At 54.4% G+C, this 20,197-nt stretch overlaps 2 protein-coding genes across 3 annotated transcripts in view; one reads left to right on the forward strand and one right to left on the reverse strand.

The window, feature by feature from the left end:
- Positions 1-10,551, forward strand: part of Usp42 (ubiquitin specific peptidase 42) — a 46,643-nt gene extending 36,092 nt beyond the window's left edge. The window contains exons 13-18 of the mRNA XM_042686741.1: positions 448-1,179; positions 1,265-1,359; positions 3,282-4,643; positions 5,836-6,116; positions 9,016-9,057; positions 9,536-10,551. Of these exons, the coding sequence (XP_042542675.1) occupies positions 448-1,179; positions 1,265-1,359; positions 3,282-4,643; positions 5,836-6,116; positions 9,016-9,023 (2,478 nt within the window). The 3' untranslated portion in view covers positions 9,024-9,057; positions 9,536-10,551. The remainder of the gene's footprint in view (positions 1-447; positions 1,180-1,264; positions 1,360-3,281; positions 4,644-5,835; positions 6,117-9,015; positions 9,058-9,535) is intronic.
- A 179-nt stretch (positions 10,552-10,730) lies between these two features.
- Cyth3 (cytohesin 3) overlaps positions 10,731-20,197 on the reverse strand; it is a 109,759-nt gene continuing 100,292 nt past the window's right edge. The window contains exons 7-14 of one of the 2 annotated variants that reach the window (XM_042686644.1): positions 18,431-18,543; positions 18,177-18,325; positions 17,891-18,002; positions 13,903-13,979; positions 13,757-13,828; positions 13,501-13,655; positions 13,331-13,420; positions 10,731-13,215 (exon numbers count right to left, since the gene is read on the reverse strand). In XM_042686644.1, coding sequence (XP_042542578.1) covers positions 13,348-13,420; positions 13,501-13,655; positions 13,757-13,828; positions 13,903-13,979; positions 17,891-18,002; positions 18,177-18,325; positions 18,431-18,543 — 751 coding nt within the window. In that variant the 3' untranslated portion in view covers positions 10,731-13,215; positions 13,331-13,347. Of the gene's footprint in view, positions 13,421-13,500; positions 13,656-13,756; positions 13,829-13,902; positions 13,980-17,890; positions 18,003-18,176; positions 18,326-18,430; positions 18,544-20,197 lie in introns of both variants that reach the window. The other variant, XM_042686643.1, reaches the window with a different exon arrangement.

A 20,197-nucleotide genomic window follows, 5' to 3' on the forward strand; every position in this document is an offset into this window, starting at 1 on the left:
TGGGGACATGGAACAACAGAACTGCATGAGAACTGGGGGAGCTGATAGGGAGGTGGCAAAGACGTGGCAGCCTGGTGACAGGACGTGGAGCCGTCTTTGTGTCTCTCCACATGGTAGTATCCCTGGCGCTAAGGCCATTAGTGATTCTTGCTTCCTGGCACTTCCTTCTGCCTGAGCCGAGGAGCTTACAGGCGACCGACCACGTCCTCAGGGCCCTGACGATCACTGTCAGGTTTGGAACTGAAGTTGGCTTAGGGTTTGTGTTCTGAAAGACATACTTGTCTGATTTATTGTTTCATTGCCAGAAACCCTGGCCTGTGAAAGGCATGTGGGTGGAGCAGGTGAATGAGAAGGTGTTTCTAGATAAGTCAAACATGACCAAAACGAGCAGGCCTGAGGCAGCATGGATGTGGTTCTGAGCACTGATGCAAGCTTTTCTTCTTCCAGAATGCACCTCACTTAAATGGGACTGGGCCACTGAAGGACACGCCAAGCAGTTCCATGTCAAGTCCTAATGGAAACCCCAGTGTTAACAGGACTAGTCCTGTTAATGCTTCCACTTCTGTTCAAAACTGGTCAGTTAACAGGCCCTCAGTTATCCCTGAACACCCCAAGAAACAAAAAATCACCATCAGTATTCACAACAAGCTGCCTGTCCGCCAAGGTCAGTCCCAGCCTAACATTCACAGCAATTCTCTGGAGGCCCCTACAAAGCCTGCTCCCTCCTCCACCGTCACCAGTTCTTCTGCAATACAGTCTACCTCGAATGCATCGCCGATGTCAGTTTCTAGTAAAGTAGCAAAATCAGTCTCCCCAAGCGAGCCCTGCTCCCAGCCAGTGGTGAACGGCAAGTCCAAGCTGAGCTCCAGCGTGCTGGTCCCCTATGGCGCTGAGTCCTCCGAGGAGTCCGATGAGGAGTCCAAGGGCCTCACCAAGGAGAATGGTGCCAAGGAGAACGGTGTGGGCCCCACACTGAGCCCATTCCCCACTGCTCAAGAAGCGGAGGAAGGCGAGGCCTCGCAGCCGGAGCTGCTGGAGCCTGTCTCCCTAAATGGTGCTAATAGTGCAGATGGCAACCCGAAGGAGAATGGCCTGTCCTTTGACAGTGCCAGCTGCCATGTGCAGCCCTCTCTACTCGCAGAAAACCCCTTTTCCAAAGCAAATGGTCTTCCTGGAAAGGTGAGTGAGCATCTGCGTGGCGGCTCCTGTGTCATCGGGGAGCACGGATGGCAGCTGGAGGTGACCTCTCTCCTTCTCGTTGCAGGTGATACCTGTCCTTTTGCCATCTCTCCCAGAGGACAAAATCTTGGACACCTTCAAACTTAGCCACAAAGTCAAAGTTTCAGCGGGTGAAACAAGGTAAAACAATAGGTGACTTCGTACAACTACTGAAAGGTAGTGAAAATACTACAAAAATAAAAAAGAATAAATGAGAAGGGAAGCTCGCAGCACGACAGTCAGTTGTGCCTGTGTTGTTCTGTTAGCTCTGTAGAAGTCTTATAGCACACATTTTGAGTCCAGGAATGATTTGAAGAGATCTGTAGAATTGGTTAATTTGCTTTTTAGAAAGGTAAAGCCTTTGTGGAGCTGTTTGTCTCTCTTAAGGATGGTGTTTATGCTGACAGCGTCTCCACCCATCTACCTCTTTTCTGGCTAGCAGTGCTACTGCGCTCTTTTCTTTATTACTCAAGGCAGCTAGTGCTCTAGTGGAGCACTCAGCCACAACTCTACTTCCAGCTTTTTTGGCAGTTTATTGGAGATAAAAGTCTCACACACTTTCCTGCCCGGGCTGGCTTTGAACCTGGATCCTCAGATCTCAGCCTCCTGAGTAGCTAGGGTTACAGGCGTGAGCCACCGGCGCCCAGCTTCATATGCTCTTAATAAGGAGCAGCTATGTGAAAGTATTAAGGTTATAGTGTGGGAGTTGTGAACTTGGACAAATCAAGTAAGGACCCTTGGAGAAGTATGGGATGAAATTCATAGAGAATGTAGACTGTTCCTATCAGTCTATGCTGACCAAGGTGTAATTCAGGAATCAAATGGAAGGGCCAGTGACTCAGGGTCCAGTCCACCCAAGGGCACATGTTCAGTAGATGGTGTGTGGCCACGTTCTGATGAAGACCAAGTTCTGGCACAGTTCTGACCAAAACACAGTATATCCACCTCTCAGTCTTTCAGGAGTCAAATTCCTGGGACTCTCAGTGCTTGTGGGAACTGGGTTTTACATCCCATAGATGCCATGTGCAGGATGGGCCCTGGCAGGCAGAAACACCCTACTGAATCTCTGGGTTTACCCTTCCAGTGGAATGGGAGTCCTGTGGGCACAGGACGTCTTTTCCCTCCTGGTTCTTTCCTGAGCTCCCCATGTGTAGATATATGAGTGAGAGGAGGTCCGGCTGCCTGCAGCCATGTGCACCACAGCTGCATTGCAGCTGTCCCCGGCTCCCATGTGTGAGGTGCCGGCTTGGGTCTGTCAGGGCAGAATGATTTCCCTACAGAATGTTCCCAGGCTTCCTGAGAACAGGAGATTTAGGAACCTAGTCTAGTGTAAAGCTCCCCTGCCTTTGGTTTTGTTATGTTTTGTTTTTTGGTGCTAGTACTGGAGCTGAACTCAGGGCCTGTGCTCTCTCATGTAGCTTTTTCCCTCAAGCACTACCACTTGAGTCACAGCTGCACTTCCAGCTTTTGGTGATTAATTGCCCAGATTGGCTTTATTTTTAAGTTGTTGGTTTTTTTTTTTGGGGGGGGGGTCTGGTCGTGGGGCCTGAACTCTGGGCCTGGGCGCTGTTCCTCAGCTCTTCAGCTCAAGGCTAGTGCTCTACCACTTGAGCCACAGCGCCACTTCCGGCTTTTTTCTTTTTGCTTATGTGGTGCTGAGGAATCGAACCCAGAGCCTCATGCATGCAAGGCAAGCGCTCTACCACTGAGCCACCTTCCCAGCCCTACCCAGACTGGCTCAGATCTCAGCCTCCTGAGTAGCTAGGATTACAGGCGTGAGCCTCTGGTGTTCTGTGCCGGGTGTCGGGCTACACTGTTGGCCCTTTGCTGGTGACTTGGAGATAAGTGTCTCACAGATTTTACTGCTGGGGTTGGGTTGTTACTGAAAATTAAGATTTGATTAAAAAAACAAAACAAAAACCAATAACTTAGTTTTATATAATGAGGGAGAAAGGAACGCCTTCCAGCGCTGTGTGTTAGCTAGATGTGCTTGAAGTCATGAAGTATTCCTGGGTCGGCGGGCGGCCCCTCGCGGTCTGGCTGACTGTGGTGTGTTGCTTTAGCCCCCCTGGAGCAGGGAGAAGCCCTCCCGAGGACCCCGCCGAGCCCGAGCCGCCCAGCGCCAGCGCCAGCGCCGCGGCCCCCGACACGCCGGCGGCCGCCAGCCCGAGCAAGTCCACGGCGCCCCCGCTGGCGGACCCCGGCGGCGTCACCTCTACCAAAGAAGGCGGACCCGCAGCGGACCCGGCGGCGCCCGGCGAGGACGGGGACCGCGATGGGGACCGCGATGAGGACGGGGACCGGGACAAGGACGAGACCCTTCCCCGTATCCACGCGCCTTGCGGCCCCCCGGGAGTCCCGCGCACCCCGCCCCACGAGGCGGCCCGGAGAGCCGAGAGCCCTGCCGCAGAGGCCGGGGAGAAGCGGAGCCCTGCGCCCCCGGCGCCCTCGGAAGACGGGGCGGAGCCCGCGCTCCGGGTTCACCTCCGCAGGGACTGGGGCGAGGCCGCCGAGGAGCCCCCGGCGCCCCCCGCGCCAGACAGGACCGCGGCCGCCCCTGCGGACGGGGGTGCAAGGCGCGGGCCCCCGGGGGACGAGGGCGACGCGGGGATCCCGGCCCGGGACAAGGCGGATGGCCTGGGCGGCCTCCGACGGGCGGAGCGGGGCCACTGCCGGGACCGCAGCCACTGCCGGGACCGCAGCCGCAGGGACCGGGACCGGGACCGCGATCGCGATGCCCGCGACCCAGGCCGCTCCGGAGACCGCGGCCGCTCGGGCAGCGGGGATCGGGGAGAGCGCCTGCGGGACAGCCGGGGCGGCTCCGCGGCCCACGGGCCCCACCGCCACGGGCGGCGGCGCTCCTACGGCCGGGAGCACTGCGCGGGGAGCCCGCGCCCGCCCGGCCACAGCCACGGCCACGGCGGCCCGGAGCCCCGTGGTCCGGGCAGGTACGGCCACCACCGCCCGCGGAGCCGGAGTCGCAGCGGGCCCGAGCAGGACTGGGGGCGGCACCGCCGCGCGGAGAGCGAACTGGCCCGGGCCCGCGAGGACTTCCACCCCGGGAGGCTCCGCTGGGACCGAGGCTACCGCCACAGGTTCGCGCCCTACGCCGCCCGCGAGCACTGGGCCTCGGCCCGGCCCCGGGACTGCTACTGGGCCCAGGCCCGTGGCCTCGACCGGCCCCGGGACACCACACCGCCGCCTGGGCCCGACGGCTGCGGCCTTCCCGAGCGCCTTCACGGACACGAGAGTGCCAAGGCCCGGAAGCGGAGGTACGAGAGTGTGGACTCCAACCACAGCCACCCCGACAAGAAAGCCCGCAGAAGCTTCGAGAAGGACCCGTCAGGGGAGCCGAGGGCCAAGAAGCACAAAAAGTCAAAGAAGAAGAAGAAGTCCAAAGACAAACACAGAGAGCGCGACTGCAGGTGAGTGGAGGGCGCCGCGCTGCCCGCCCGCCTGCGCGACCTGCGCGACCTGCGCGCGCTCGGAATCTCCGTCCCGCGCTGGCCTGTAACACTATTCTTACACTCTTTCACTTCGCTAACATTCTAAAACTTAGCGCCCTCTAGACGCCTCCCTGTCCATTGCCTGGACCTGCTGCGGAAGCCCGCAGCTTCTGTGGGCTCTAGTGGGGTTTCTTGGCTTGGGCTTCCTTCACATTTAGTGAGTATGATGGAGGCCGACCATGGAGGCCGGGGGCTGAGGTGTATCGCTTATTTCCTTGGTTTTGTCTTATTTTTCGGAATCTCATTTTGAAATCTAAAAGGTATTTTTGTTTACTTGGTTGGGTCTGTCTTCTTCCTGTTGGTACGGGAGTTTGAATTTAGGTCTCTGTACAAGTCCATGATAGCGTAGAGTTACTCAGGTCGGGGTCCCAATCTGCCCACTTTTATCTTCCCATCATCCCGAGGTGCCTGCACCCAGCTTTCTCTATGGAGATGGATTTTCATGGGCTTTTCCGCCTGGCCTGACCCTTGCACCCAGCTCTGGACTGAGAAGGGTTCTTACTAATTTTCTGCCCAGGCTGGCCTCCAACTTGAGTCTTCCTATTCTCATCCTCCCAAGTAGCTAGGATTTACAGGTATGAGCCGCTGGTGTCTGGTGGTGGTGGTGGTGTGTGTGTGTGTGTGTGTGTGTGCGCATGCGTGTGTGTGCGTGCATGTGTGTGCGTGTGTGTGCGTGTGTGTGTGCGCGTGTGTGTGTGTGTGTGTGTGTGTGTGTGTGTACTGGGGCTTAAACTCAGGACTTCATACTTGCTTGGCTTGCTTGTTTGCGGTGTGCTCTACCACTTGAGCCGTGCCTCATGGCTTTTGTAGATGGAGCTCAGTGGTGGCTGAATCCAGTGGCAGAGTGGAAGTTGGTTAGTATATAATTCTGGGCTTAAAAAATGGTTACAGTAGGTTGAGGCGTGGTGGTGAAGTCCTGTAATCTCAGCACTTGGGAGGCAGAGGCAGGAAGATGGAGACTGAGACCAACCAGGGCTACACAGTGAGACACTGCCCTGGGGAGTTTGCATGTGCACATGGCCCTGGCTGGTGGCACGCACGCAAAGGGCAGCCTGTCTGACGCTGTTCTGTCCGCTGTCTTGGTGCTGAATTCCGGCTGCTGCTTCTGCAGGCCCCAGCAGGATTTGGAGCTTTCCGTATCATACTCTGACGCTGACCTCCACAGACACAGAAAGAAGAAGAAGAAAAAGAAGAGACACTCGAGGAGATCAGAGGACTTTGGGAAAGATGCAGAACTACACCTAGTGAAACCCGTGAGCTATGAGGCCATGGGCCATTTCCGGAGAACTGAGGGCAGTGTTTTGCTCACTGAGGGCCCCTTCCGGGAGAAGACGAAGCATCTGAGGATGGAGAGCAGGGCCGACAGATGCCATCTGTCCGAGTATGGCCAGGGTAAGAGAGAAACTTGGAAACTTTGTTTTCAAAAAGGTGATTAACACCTGGAGAGAGACCCTCCAGGGCCACAGAAGTGTTCAAGCCCCCCAGGCAGGCCATGCACCCATCCTATGCCTGCAGACGCAGCTGTGCCTGCTAAGCTGTGCAGTCGCTCAGTGTGGCTGCGTGACGCCTTTGCTGTGTGGAACCCGGCCTATTGTACTCAGAACTGGTACCTATGGCCCCCACCTTCTGAGGGTTTGTCTTGTGAAGGGACTGGGGCTTGAACTCAGGGCCTCAAGCTCTTAGCTGTTTGGTTCATAGCTGGTGCTCTACCTCTTGAGCCATGCCTCTACTTGCAGCTTTTTGCTGGTTAATGGAGAGAAGAGCATTATGATTTGTCTGCCCTTGCTGGCTCCAAACCTCAATCATCAGATCTTAGCCTCCTGAGTAGCCAGGATTATTGTCATGAATCATTGCCACCTGGCTAACATAGTTTTTATAGAAATAGTTTTGAAATATGTGCTTTGTTCTCCTTAAAGCTTTCTTAGTGTATCCTAACTCTGGGGTCAAACTTGATGAGTTGGGTCATTAGGAATGTTAGCAGGCTTATGTCTGTAAATCCTACTTGGGAGATGGAAGTAGGAGGGATGCAGTTCAAGGCCAGTTTGGGCAAAAGGGTGAGGCGCTATCTCAACAAAGAAGTTGAATGTGATTTCTAAAGCCTACACTTTCAGATACTGGAGAGCCTGATCTTATCTGAAAAACAAACTAAAACAAAAAGGGTTAGGGATGTGGCTCCAATGGCAAAGTGCTTTCCTAACAACATGAGGCTCTGAGCCCAAGGGCTTGAACTCAGCCTGGGTGCTGCCCTTAAGCTTTGCTCAAGGCTAGCGCTGGTACCACTTGAGCCACAGCTGCACTTCTTGGCTGCTTTTTGGTGGTTAATTGGAGACAAGTCTCATGGACTTTCCTGCCCAGGCTGGCTGTGAACTACCATCTTCAGATTTCAGCCTCCTGAGTAGCTAGGATTACAGGTGTAAGCCACAGTGCCCGGCCCCCCAAAATTGAAGAAATGTTAATGGTCAGCCTATGGCTCCTGCCCTCCCTGCTCACTCCAAGGGCGCGTGTCTTGGCTTCGGGCACTGATTGCTCTTAGGGCAGCCCCTCTGCTTTGCAGCTGCCTGCAGCAAGAAGGATGAGCTGTTTAAAGTGGTGATGGGCAAGTCCAGATCCAGAGCAGAGGCCCTTGCCACACAGAGCCAGTCCTACTTGTTCTTTCTGCTCTGCAGGGTAACAGTGCCACTCATGAGGGTGCTTCATGCCAGCACTGTGGGTTTACACCTGTAGACTTTGTGTAGGGTCATTTGCTGTCCCACTGCCTGGATGCCACACAGCAGAGATGAACCAGTGACACAAAGGCTGGCCACCCACACACACCTGAAGTTTATATATGTGAGCAAGGACTTGACACCATGGCTGGCACAGGGCCACGTCCTCTCTTCTGTGAGGGAGGTCAGGCCAAGAGCCAGCCAAAGCCAGGCCCTCCATGCAGTTGTTGGTGCAGGGTACGAGGTAAAGTGCCCAGTCTAGAAGACCAGGCTGCAGCCCACAGGTGATATTGGCTGCCTGGAAAGAAATATGAATGTGGCATTTGTCCTTTGTGTTTTTTTTTTTTTTGTCAGCTATGGGGCTTGAACTCTGGGCCTGGGCATTGTCTCTGAGCTAGTTCAAGGCAAATGCTCTACCACTTGAGCCACAGTGCCACTTCTGGTTTTCTTATATTTTTTTATTTTTTATTTTTATTTTTTTTGGGGGGGGGGGAGGGTCCGGTCGTGGGGCCTGAACTTTGGGCCTGGGCGCTGTCCCTCAGCTCTTCAGCTCAAGGCTAGCGCTCTACCACTTGAGCCACAGTGCCACTTCCGGCTTTTATTCTTTTTTGCTTATGTGGTGCTGAGGAATGGAACCCAGGGCCTCATGCATGCAAGGCAAGCGCTCTACTACTGAGCCACCTTCCCAGCCCCACCACTTCTGGTTTTCTAGTGGTTATTTGGAGATGGGAGTCTTGTGGACTTTCCTGTCCAGGCTGATCTTGAACTGCAATCCTCAGATCTCAGCCTCTTGAGTAGCTAGGATTACTAAACAATGATCACATATCGTATTTAAGAACTGGTTCCATGTTAACATGTCAGCATTTTGGTGAAGAGGGCTGGTCAGAGGCTGAGTGGGGTGCTGGGCATACTAGGCTGTGGCAGCTTCCAGAACTCCTGCCAGGACTGCTTTCTTGAGGACACTCAGCAGCAGAGAGGACTGAGCGTGGCCTGCAGACCAGGATGCCTGCATGCCGGCTGAGGACAACCCTCAGCAGCCTCATCACATGTACCCCAGCCAGCTCTTTCTGCGTGCACATGAGCGCCTCAGGCAAGGCTGGCACATCCCCTGCAGGCATGGCTTGGGCATGTTTTCTGAGGGTCTGGCCTCACCATGTGAACCCATTTCATTGGGACACAGGAAGGAGCTATGTCTTTGTGCACTGACCCTTGTGAAGACTGATCTCAGAAGCTGGGCGCCGGTGCCTCACGCCTGTAATCCTAGCTCTCAGGAGGCTGAGATCTGAGGATCGAGGTTCAAAGCCCGCCCGGGCAGGAAAGTCTGTGAGATTCTTATCTCCAATAAACCACTAGAAAACCAGAAGTGGCGCTGTGGTTCAAAGCGGTAGAGCACTCGCCTTGAACTGAAGAGTTCAGGGACAGCACCCAAGCCCAGAGTTCAAGTCCCACGACTGACCAAAAAAAATAAAAAATAAAAAGACTGATCTCAGGTGACTGTGTGGGTTCGGGTTATAGGTGAGGCCACAGAGCCCAGATGTTAGATTTTGTAGAGTCATTAAAATCTATTTCTAACCTTTGCCTTCCAGGTGATTGAAAAACTTGGCCTTAGACAAACGTCACTAGTTACGGTAAGCCCTTCTCTGCTTCTGCTATGTAGTTAGTGGAAGCACTAGGGGGGATGTGGGTGAAGAGAACACAGGGCATCAGGGACCCTGGCCCTGGCCCAAGTGAATGAGTTGTCTCCTTCCTTCTGCTCCAGCACAGTGGCCCCGGCTCATTAGACTGGGCCGTGGGTGTGGCAAAGCAGAGCAGAGTAGCCCCACCCAGGGCAAGGGCCATTGTGCGCAGCCTAGGGATGCTGAGGGAACAGGGAGAGGGAGCCTTTTGGCTTTTGAAAGGCAGTCATGGCCAGTGAGTGTGTCTGGCAAAGGACATGGTAGGACAATTTCCAAGTGCTCTGTCTCTAGGTGTTCTCTCTTGCTGAGGGGCTGGGCTCCCTGGGAGCCAGGGCCCAGTCAGGTCCAGCAGATGGCGCTTCGCTGGCTCCTTCACCGTGACTACAGGCCCACCCCCCGAGGGCACTAACATGCACCTCTTGTCTTTCAGATTCAATGTGTTCAACAGAAGCCATCCCCAACCCAGCTTAAATTATCAACCTAGAGAATAACTCTGTTCAAACTGCGTGGTGCTTCTTTTAGTAAATACTGTACAGATTTTACCATGGAGAATTTTTTTTTTAGTTTTTTTTTTTTTTTAGTTTTTTTTTTAGTTTTTACCTTTTCTTAATTGCCCTTATTCCAAAAGGATGAACACTTTCTACAACTGCTGACCATTGTAAAATACCGTGTATATAAATCACATTGAAATAATGCCCTGGAATAGAACATCTCAAATGCTGCTTAATTACAGACTCAGGTTGATTACTTGTATTTCATGTAATGTTCCTCCACGTTAGACATCTGGTGCAGACCAACCGGGAAACAAACCATGGAATTATTAAAAGTACAAACTGACAGTGTGCATATTTAATTTAAAGACTTATTTAAAGATTTGCAAGCTCTCAACTAGACTTTCGAGGGCAGTCTGTTTTCTGTAATGTCTGATACTAGAAACTAATTTGCTTCATATTTTGGTTGTATTCAAGATTTGAACGTGTATTTTATAGACAAGTTCTGTTTTCGAACTTTGTGAAAATATTCCAATCAATTACCAGTTATTATAATGAGTATTTACATTATGAATGTATAATTCAAACATTATTTGTAAAGCCTGCAGTATGTTTTTATTACATAACACTTTTTTTATACAGTGTCTCTCGTCCTGATTATATGATATTGGAGTCTAAGTTGTCAGCTTGGTCCCTTCAAGTTTCTAGTTACAGACAAAAATTATACTGTGATTTTATTTTTAATATGGATATGCTATCAAACTGTGATACACTTATAATTCACTGGTCCTGCATCAGGAGATGGAGTGGGGAAAACTGTATTTAATACAGTTTGTGTTGTTCAGAGATGTCTAAAGTTTGATCTTTGTTTTTTTAAAGATTAAAAAAGCACTAGCCCCACTGTAAATATACAGCATGTAAAATTTATATAGTATATAAATGGCAGCAAAGTAAACATTTTGTGTCTTGTTCTTCTGTTTTCCCCACTTGCTTACAGCCACGTACGTCTCACTGATGCCTTTCTTAAAGCCTGCAGAGCTCCTGTGCCGCCCCCTGCAGGACTCTGTTTGGACTGTCACCCTGACTAGAGGCATGCCAGGGATGCAGGAAAGAGTGGATCAGACAATCTACAGCTTAACGATAGCTTTCATCTTTATTTCATGAACACAGTATTTGCAATAGTTTTCACAGCCATACACCCTCCAATTTCACTGTTGACTTAGCAACAAAATATCAATAGATATTTTGATATCAATAGATACTTTGAGATCAGTAGAGTATTTCTTCATGCAAGTTGGAGTATATATATATATATATATACATTGAATAACAAACACTCCAGAAATCAATACATATGTACATTATCTACATATTAACTATATTGTAAATAGAAATGTTTTCTAAGAAAAAACATAAGAAAATGAGAAATCACAACTGTGGCTTCTGGTCTATAACAGACCTAACTTAGCAGAGACGTGTGTGGACATATGCGCTTGTAACTACAGGCATTGCTGTACACGACATGAAGGCGGTGGCCTCCCCTGTGGTCATCTGTTTGATTCCATGGAACCACATTAAATGGCACCAACAGTTCTGGTCCCTGATGCTGCTGCTTGTCACAGCCCAGGGTCCAGCAAGGCTGGCTGGTGGGACTACGTCCAGGGCTGCTGCCATTTGTCTTTGGCCAGGTATGGGTGGGCTGATAAGCACTGAGTGACACGGGTGGAGAGAAGGGTAAGTCCTGCCAGCCCTGCCTCTACACTAGTTAAAACGGCTGGCCTCTCTTAGGTTAACAGTGTCACAACGAAACCTGAATTGGGGGACTAAACATAACATCCTGGAGGTCAAGTTCCTTACATTATGAGCACCAGGCCTTCTGCACTGCTCCTGCTGAACGGTGTCAGGCAAGCCTTGCTCACAGATGACTGTGGCATTAGATTTGCCATCCGGTGACCCAAGCTCACTGCTCTAACACCTGACACACGAGCTCCACCCCCAGGGCCATACCCAGGTTGGATGGCAGAGGGTGGCATTGGTCCAGGCAGGGCGGGGCGGCGCTCGTGCATGGAGGACTGGAGGCCAAGTTGCACAAGCAGCTGTCAGGCAGCGTGAGGAATCCATCTTGCCCTGCTCAAACACTGGTTTCAGATTTGAGGTATCAGTAAAGCCTAGGTGATTGAGAATAAGCTCAATGTAGGTGGAGCCTCAGACTTGGGCCTGTGTGGTCTAGCATGATGAAGCTACACCATGTCAGGCAGGTCTTGTTCTACCTAAGTGCACTGGGTCTGGGGACTTCCTTCCTGGACTTGCATTTTGCACAACACAAATGACCTCCAGGGGGAGCAAGTTCCAGGCGTGCTTGCACATGGGTAGGCAGCCACTGCCAACCCCCCAAGCCTGGGGGATGGGGGTGAGGTAAGGGTGGGGTTCTATGTATTATGCATAGGGCATCCTAGAGGTGCAGAAGAGACTCCCAACCTTGCCTTGTACCAATCACACAATGGCCCTGGCCTTCACCCACAGGTCCACCTGGCAGAGGCATCCGCAGCATGTGTCTGCAACTATTTCCATATGCGGAAGCCTGGACAAGCTGTGGGCTGTGGTGCTTCACAAATCCACCCTGGCACAGATGTGGCGCCCAATGCCATCCCTCCTGATGCAGCCTGCTCTTCCCCACCTCGTAAGGGAGATGACACCTGGCAACATGGCTCTACCCAAGGGTGGGCTTTTTTCCAGTTCCCTGAATATGTGCTCATTACTTCCAACTGCGACGTGGGAGCCAACGTCTTGCTGAAGTTTTGAAATAGTGACAAAAGTCAAAATCCAATTTCACCCACAAGTGCAGTTGAGCCGCATGAAACTGAAGGTGGAAGCAGATGGAGGTCAGCCATTTCATGCGGTTCAACGTGGATGGCCTATGTCCAGGGCATCGGCTCCATTTCCCGGGATTCAGCAGTTACAGGGTAACAAGCCATCTTATTTGGCTTTGGAGAAGCCCATGAGGGGAGGTGGCAAGGGCAAGTGCACAGGTCCTCTGGGTACCCAGTGCCCTCTTCCCTTCCTGCTATAGCCAGGTAGGGCAGCAGCTCCCCAGGTGCCCAGGGGAGGGAGGAACCCTTCCCCGTGCTCCCACCAGGAACTGCACGTGTGGGTTTTCCTGTGCACAGTATATACTTGTGTCCAGGAGTTAGATTTATAGCTGCCATTCTAAAAATACTACTGTTAGAAAGTATTTCATTATAATTTCAGATTATAAAAAAGCATATAAAAGCTATAATCCTATATATCTGAGAAAAAAAATCTGAATAAAAAAGTGGTAGCTTTTCCTTTCCCATTAGATATAAAACAGCGGCTTCTGGAATGGCTAGCACTGCCTAGTGGGCAGATGTGGCATGACTGGTACAAACAGGTTCTGGCTGTGAGCGAGGCAGGTGTGTGTCCATGCAGGTTCCCGTGGCCAGTGCCTCTGCAGGCATCGCTGCTGACCAAGCAGAGGGTGGTACTCTCAGCAGCAGTGGGCAGCAAGACCGTGGCAGGAAGGTAGTGCTGGCAGCTGACCACACCCCAAACCATAGCATGAAGCCTTAGGGGTCCCCAGTCCCATCCACAGCTGGCTGTTCTGGGAGCCATGGAGGCTGCGCAGGATCTTCAGCTCCTGGCCCAGTCCACCTGTGAGGTGGCTGGGGTGTCAGGGAGGCCTTCAGCCTGCTGTGGGTTCGGGTCCTGACGTTTACCTGCTGTGCCTGGAAGACTATTTCTTATTGGCGATCCTTCTTTTCCTTGTTGCCAGCATGTCATAGAAGGGGTCCCTGCTGATGCTGGCTCTGTGGAAGCAGAGGACAGAAGGTGAGGGGAGGAGGGGAATCTTATCAGAGCCTGCCCACCCCTGTGGGGCCTTACTCACTTGATGGACTTCATCCACTCCTCCTTCTCCTCCGGGCTCGGCGCAGAGATCCGGTACACCACGTGGTTCCCCTCTACCACCCTGCCGTCTGCCTCTGTCTTGCAGGCCTTGATCACCTGCCCTTTGTGGCTGGGGTTGTATAGCTCAAAGCAGTTCTGGGGGGTGGGGGGGAAGGAGGAGAGGCAATCACTGCCTGCCCAGAAAGGCCTTGCTGGCCACATGGATGGAAAGGGCTTCACCAAGGGATGCCACTTACAGGTTTCCGTGGGTCTTCCACCTCCCGGATGCTGAGATTCTCCAGTGGGATGATGCCCCTGGGCTCCTTGTCCTATGAGAAAAAGAGAGAGAGGTGTGCAGGGTCCCAGGGTCCCTCGTCGTGAGGGCCTTGCGAGCCACACTTACTGTGGTGTACTCGAAGTAGTAGAGGCAGTTATCGGTCAGGATGAACCAGCGCCGCTTCCAGGTCTTCACACGGCCGCCTACAAGCAGAAGAGCCCCATGAGGCAGGGGCTGGGGATGGCCAGAGCCCGAGGGGGCCCAGGACCCCACAAGTCACCCACTACACCTTCTGCAAGGCCACAGGAGCCCAGCTTAGAACTGGGGTTCCTCATGAAACTGTTCGTGACTCAGACAGCAGCTAGCAAAGGTCAGGCCAAGCTGCGTGGTGGGTGTGCTGTGGGGCCCACATGCACCCCCACCCGGCCCCCACAGAGTCCTCTCCGTGCCACCCAGATCACGTGCTCCTCTCTGCTTCCTGGAAGGTTAGTCGGAATGGATGGGCGTAATTTCCCCGTGAAATGACAACATGATGGAGTCAGTGCCAGCTCACCCAGGGCTTGATCTGGTTATGTCGGGGCTGTTAGCGCATTATTGGGACGCTGCACAGCCCTGGGATCCATCAGAGTCAATTACCCCCGGCTCAGGGAATTGTTAGATTCAATTAGTCTTCTAAGGAGATCAGGAGCATACCCTGTGTACACACACACACACACACACACACACACACACACACACACACACCATCAGGAGCACACCCTGCACACATACACACCCCATCAGGAGCACACCCTGGACACACATACACACACACACACACACACACACACACACACCACACACACCACCGGCACCCCCCCACACACACACTTGTGTACGCACGAGTTCCTACTCTCTCCACTACGGAAAGACAATCTCCCACCCTCACTGACTTCAAGGGCTGCCTCACACTTCTACCAGGACAACCAAAACATAAACAAAAAGAGAAGATGCTCCAGTAAGACCCAGATGCTGCGTGAGGCTGGCTGGGTGCAGGCTCATAGCTGGCCCTGAAGGCGCTCAGGCCTGGCATCCTCCACCCATCAAGCAGGAGAGCTGGCCACTGCAGCTGGGGTCACAGAGGCACACACAGGCACTGCGAGTGGGGTGGGCTCTGGAGGGCAGGGCTGAGGCAGGAGCTTCTCAGACCCCAGATGAGGAGACAACGACAGAACCCCACTGGGAACCCCTTCTCCCTCACCACTGGGCTTCTCTGGTGGCCTACGTGCGGCGGGAGGCACCTGAGTGCCAGCGGTCCCCGTGCCTGCCTCTCCCCACACAGCGCCCCACCCCTTGCCCCAGAATGTCTGACTGGCTACGTCCCCTGAGAGTCCCGATGCACTTCCACAGCCACCTCAGCGCCTCGCTGCATCCTTACCACCCAAATCACGCACTCCCGCCACAGGGCCTTTGCTGGGCCTAGGGTGGAACATCTCTTTCCCTCTGGCTCTCCTGGCCATGGCCAAGCTCTGCTTGCACCTGTTGGAGTGTTGGGCCAGGCCCGCCAGGGGCCTCATTCTACAGGGCAATAGGGCAGAGAGAGGCTCTTTACCCCAACATCCCAAGATCAGGGGACATATCAGGTCTTCTGGGCACCCTTCCCAGGCCCCAGACGGTGACAGAATCAGCTGACAGCGCTGCCTCTGGGCCCTAGCCTTCTTCAGAGACCCCAGAACAGACCATCCCACGCCAGCTGCACTGGCACCCTCTGCGGCCCAGTGTCCATTGCTCAAATGCCCGAAGTGCCAGCTGCTCCCCTCAGCCAAGGCTGCTGGGGGCCTCCATGTGTCCTGTGAGATCCCCACACAGCTCCTGGGGGGCCAATCAGGACCCCTATGAGCTCCGCCAGCCCTCTACATGGAGGCATAGCTGCCAAGGATGAGGACAGATGGGAGAGGGACTTAGGTTCTGCACCTGGATTCCCATCCCTCTGCTCCCAGTGCCAGCCTCCAGGGCCAGAGGAGTCCCTGGGCTGGGGCTGTGGGCACCAGACTGAGGGGGTCATTTGGACCCCCACCGCTGGTCATCTTCCCACCCCTGTGGACAGCAGCCAGGTTCCTTGTGGACTGTGTGTCCGCGATCCATCCCCACTGCTGCTCTGGGGTATGGGAGGCCCACATGTGCCCACACATGCCTTTTCTTCCAAGAATGCTTCGCGTCTACCATCTCCTATGATTCAGTCATAAGGCCTGGAGCTGCTGTGTGCATGTTCCAGCCATGTGCCTGGCCCTAGGGCACCACCTGCACTACCCTACATTATGGAAGGAGTTCAAGCAAGCAAGGTGGCTCCCACCCTGGCACGTGCTCGGAGCCAAGTCCACCCATTCTGCACACCTGCTGGCATGTGTTCTGGCTACGCCTGCCCTCTGTGCTGGGAGGGGCCCTGTGTGTTAGCAAGAGTAGGGCCCCCTGGCGGTGGCTTGTGACTTCAGATGTGCTTTCGGCCTCTGGGAACCCAGGCCACTGTGTGGTCAGCACCAGCTTGTTGAGCGGGTATAGGGAAGACTGCAGACCATGGTCTCCAGATGCTCATTGAGCTGAGACCCAGGAACCAGGCCAACTACGCACTTATCCTGTGTTCTGATTGTCTGCCCCATCAGAAAACAGGTTAGAAAATGCAACCTGTCTGTGCCTTCATTTCATGCACTCTTGATTTCAGGGTCCTCCTCCCTACTAGCCCAAAGGCCACATAAATTGCCACACAGCCCGGCAGTGCTATGGTCCCTTAAATAACAACACAGGAGCCAGGAGGAAGGTTGCTGGTTCCCTGCTTAGCCTGGCTGAGGGCAGTGCCTGGAATCTTGGCATTCAAATCCAGGACTACGTATGAGGTTGATAGGTCAGGAACCAGCATACTCCTTGGCACAGCCAGAGGAAAGCCACACAGCAATGGCTGAGCCAGGAGTGGTGACACACACCTGCGATCCCAGCTACTTGGAAGGTAGAATAGGACCTGGAGTTTGAGGCCAGCTCAAGGAACAAGTGTGAGACACTACCTCAAAAGTAAAACACAGAAGGACTGGAGGCACAGCTCAGGAGGTAGAGCTTCTGCCTAGCAAGCAGGAGGCATAGTACCACCAGAGGGGAGAAAAACCTACAAAAGTAAAAACCTCAGTGGCGCAATTTGAAGAGCCTCAGTGGAATGGCAGACTTGGTGTGTCCTGCCCTGTCAGCTAAGGCCTGTCACATTGTCACCATGCCACATGCTCCCTAGATGAAATTCAATCAGTGAAACTCCAGTTTTCATGCCTATACTCCGCCACCTGGACAATGTGCAGCCCTCAGGGCTCTGGAGATTATGTTAATACAAGGCAACACCCTAAAAATTGTCCAAATTATCCCAAATGCAAACAAACCATTGTCACTGGTGAGGACCAGCCCCACGCACTCTAGTCTGGAGCGTGGGGATAGTCTCCTGCCTCACACCTCAGCATGTGAAATGGGGTGGGGAGGGAAATGTGCCCTAGGCCCTGCCCTGGGGGTGGGTGCCACGCACACCGCACCATGCACGACGCTGACCCCTGCAAGCCCAAAAGCCAAATGGATCAGATGAATGGCAGCCACAGACCGGAGCTTCACACACACCAAGGTGAGGGAGAGAAACGGAGAGGAGTGAGCTGCTGGGGAGGGAGGAAGCCACTGGGTACCTACCTCCTAACGCAGGACAGGCAGGGACAGCCCGGCACAGAACAGAAAGGTGGGAGCCACAGGCAGAAGGAAAACAACAAGAAGGCACATTTAAACCACTCGTCAAAATCACAGCCACACCAAGAGAAAGGCACGAAGGTTCTTTGGAGATAAAGGTGCAGCACCGCCCTAGTTACGCGGGCGCTAACTCGGCAGCTTCCAGGGCCTGGTGGCGCAATGTCTGCGTGTGCTGTGGCGTAGGGATGTGGCCACCGTGCGGGAACACGCGCACTGCAGAGAGCAGACTCTGGCTTAACTGTGTTTCCTTTTTAACATGTCTGCTTGTGACTAGGGGCCGTGGCTACAAGGAGCCAGGGAGGAGCTCCGTGGGATGTGCGCTGCGGGGCTGGGGCAGGCATGAACACAGGTCCCCCACAGCCAGGCTCACCCAGCTTCAGGAGCCAGCCTTCCCGGTCCGGGTTAAAGAACGTGTGCGTCAGGTCGTTCCCATCATCCTCCGGGATCTTAAATGGTTCATTCTTAATACTTTCATACAAGTTCTAGAAGGGAAAAGAGCAGCAAGTTCAGGGCTCTACTGGAGGAAGAGCAGCTATCCTGTCTTTGCTTCTCCCCTGGACAGAACAAGCAGGAACAAGATCAGCAGGGAGGCCAGGAAGCGCCAGCCCTGCCCACTCTCACTGGGTTTGGCCCGCCTTAATCCAGTCCAGACTCACCCTCAGCAGCTCCTCGGGGAGGTCTCCGCCCTCATTGATGCCACGGTTCATGGTGATGAAGCGCTCAGCCGTGGGCTTGTCCCGCACGTTGTGGTTGTGCAGGCTGGTGTTGAGCATGATGATGGCGAAGGACAGCACATAGCAGGTGTCTGCAAGAGCCAGAGGACATCTATTTTCAGTGGCGATCAGGGGCAACAGGAAACCCTTGCAGCATGCCATGCCGCCTTGCCCACTGCCCTGGTCCCATGGCCCACCTGTGGACTGGAAGACGCCGGGGTTGCAGAGGCAGTAGCGTGCTGCGAAGGCCTCCATCATGCGGTCTATCTTCTGCGCCTCTCCCGGCAGCCGGAAGCTCCACAGGAACTGCCTGCGGAGACAGCGTAGCCCTTCAGCAGCAGCCAGGGGTGGGGGCGACCTACACCCTGCACTGTAGCCGAGGGAAGGAGGGGCTCAGGGTTGGCAAGCAGGGCCTCATCCATTAAGATGGCCTTTCAGATGGCTCCCTGCTCTTACTCCGCCCCCTGCCCCGGCCTTAAGTGCAACCCCAGGCTGTGCCAGGTCAGATGGGGACCAGGTCTGATGTCACCAGAGCCCTGCCAACATCACCATGGCTGCCACAGCCTTGAGATGGCAAGGGCCACGCCCTCCTCTGAGGACACTCACCCACACAGCAAGGCCTGCCGGCACCCCTGATCCCAACCGTAGCCAGGGTCTGCTGCTGACCTCACAGGGGCAGACACACCCCTGCCCCAGGCCCCAGCATGCAGACGCTCCTGTCCTCAGATGTCCCTCTCAGCAGGTCCTCCTTGTCTGCCCTCCCTACCTTAAACCGCAGCCCTGCGCCAGCCCCTGCCCTTCCTTTGCTGGTCCCTATGGCCAGCCAGGCTTCACACCAGCAACCTGGGGATGGCTGGTGCTGCAGTGGCTTTGGCACAGAATAAGGGCAGAGGTGAGACCCGAGGTCAGCAGAGGTTCGCAGGGGAGGCCACTGCCCCTTTCTCATCCTCCTCTTCCCTGGACCCCTCCCCCCTCCACCAGACAGCTTTGGAATCACCTGCTACTCTCCCCCCACTCTCAAGGCCAACTGACCAAGACACCACTGTCCCTCACTGCACCCCTCTGCCTGCTGCTCACTACACACTCTTCCCACCCACAGCAGGTGCAGGTGCCTGGGCCATTCGCACTGTCCTGACTCTCCTGACAGGCACTCAATCCTTAGGCTGGGGTCCTGATGGGCCCAGCGGGCAGCCCTGACCCACCCAGTCCCCTCCTGCCAGCCTGTAGCCCCCTCCCCTTCTCCAGACTCATGCTGTTTCCACAGCAACCATCATCTTCTGACAACCCATAGACACTTTTTTTCCTCTCCCTTTGCGCACAGCAGGAGCTCTGTGGAACATGGAACACTGCTGCCTGAGCTCCTCCTCCTCATGCTCAGGACAGGCCCCAGGGCAGAGGGACAACAGATGGCCTGGGCCAGGCACAGCCCATCCACAGGAGCAAGGCCATGGTGGCAGCTCCCTGCCTCCCTCGTGTGCGGCTGGGCCAGCTTTCAATCTGCAGGGTTTATTAGGAGCCTCTCAGCTCCTAATGCCTGGCTCCAGAACCTGGCCAAAAGAAGTAACACCACAGTAGTGATGGCAGCACCATCCATGCCCTGGCGGGGACCCCCCCAGGCCTGTGCTTTTCTCTGGGTGTACAGCCCTCAGGAACAGAACATAGTAATGTGGACCAGAGCTTCTAAGTTACTTTGCAACCCTGCGTGGCTGAGCATCACATCTACCACAGCCTGGAAGGTTGCTGATGGCTACAGCTGAAGCAAGGCTGTGAGAAAACAGGCCATGCACGCCAGCCTGGAGACAAGGAAGAGGCCTGACAATGACCAGACCAGACCTGGCTACTACCTGCACTGCCAGAGCAGGCCAGGAGCCGCCAGAGGCCTGTCCCTGCCACCTTTTCCCATGCTGGAAGGTGGCTCAGGGTCAACAGCCAGCGCCAGTGACAACATCAGGATGCCAGGATGC

The sequence above is a fragment of the Dipodomys spectabilis genome, unplaced genomic scaffold (assembly GCF_019054845.1).
Source record: "Dipodomys spectabilis isolate Male_0828 unplaced genomic scaffold, ASM1905484v1 ptg000098l, whole genome shotgun sequence".
Lineage (NCBI taxonomy): Eukaryota > Metazoa > Chordata > Mammalia > Rodentia > Heteromyidae > Dipodomys > Dipodomys spectabilis.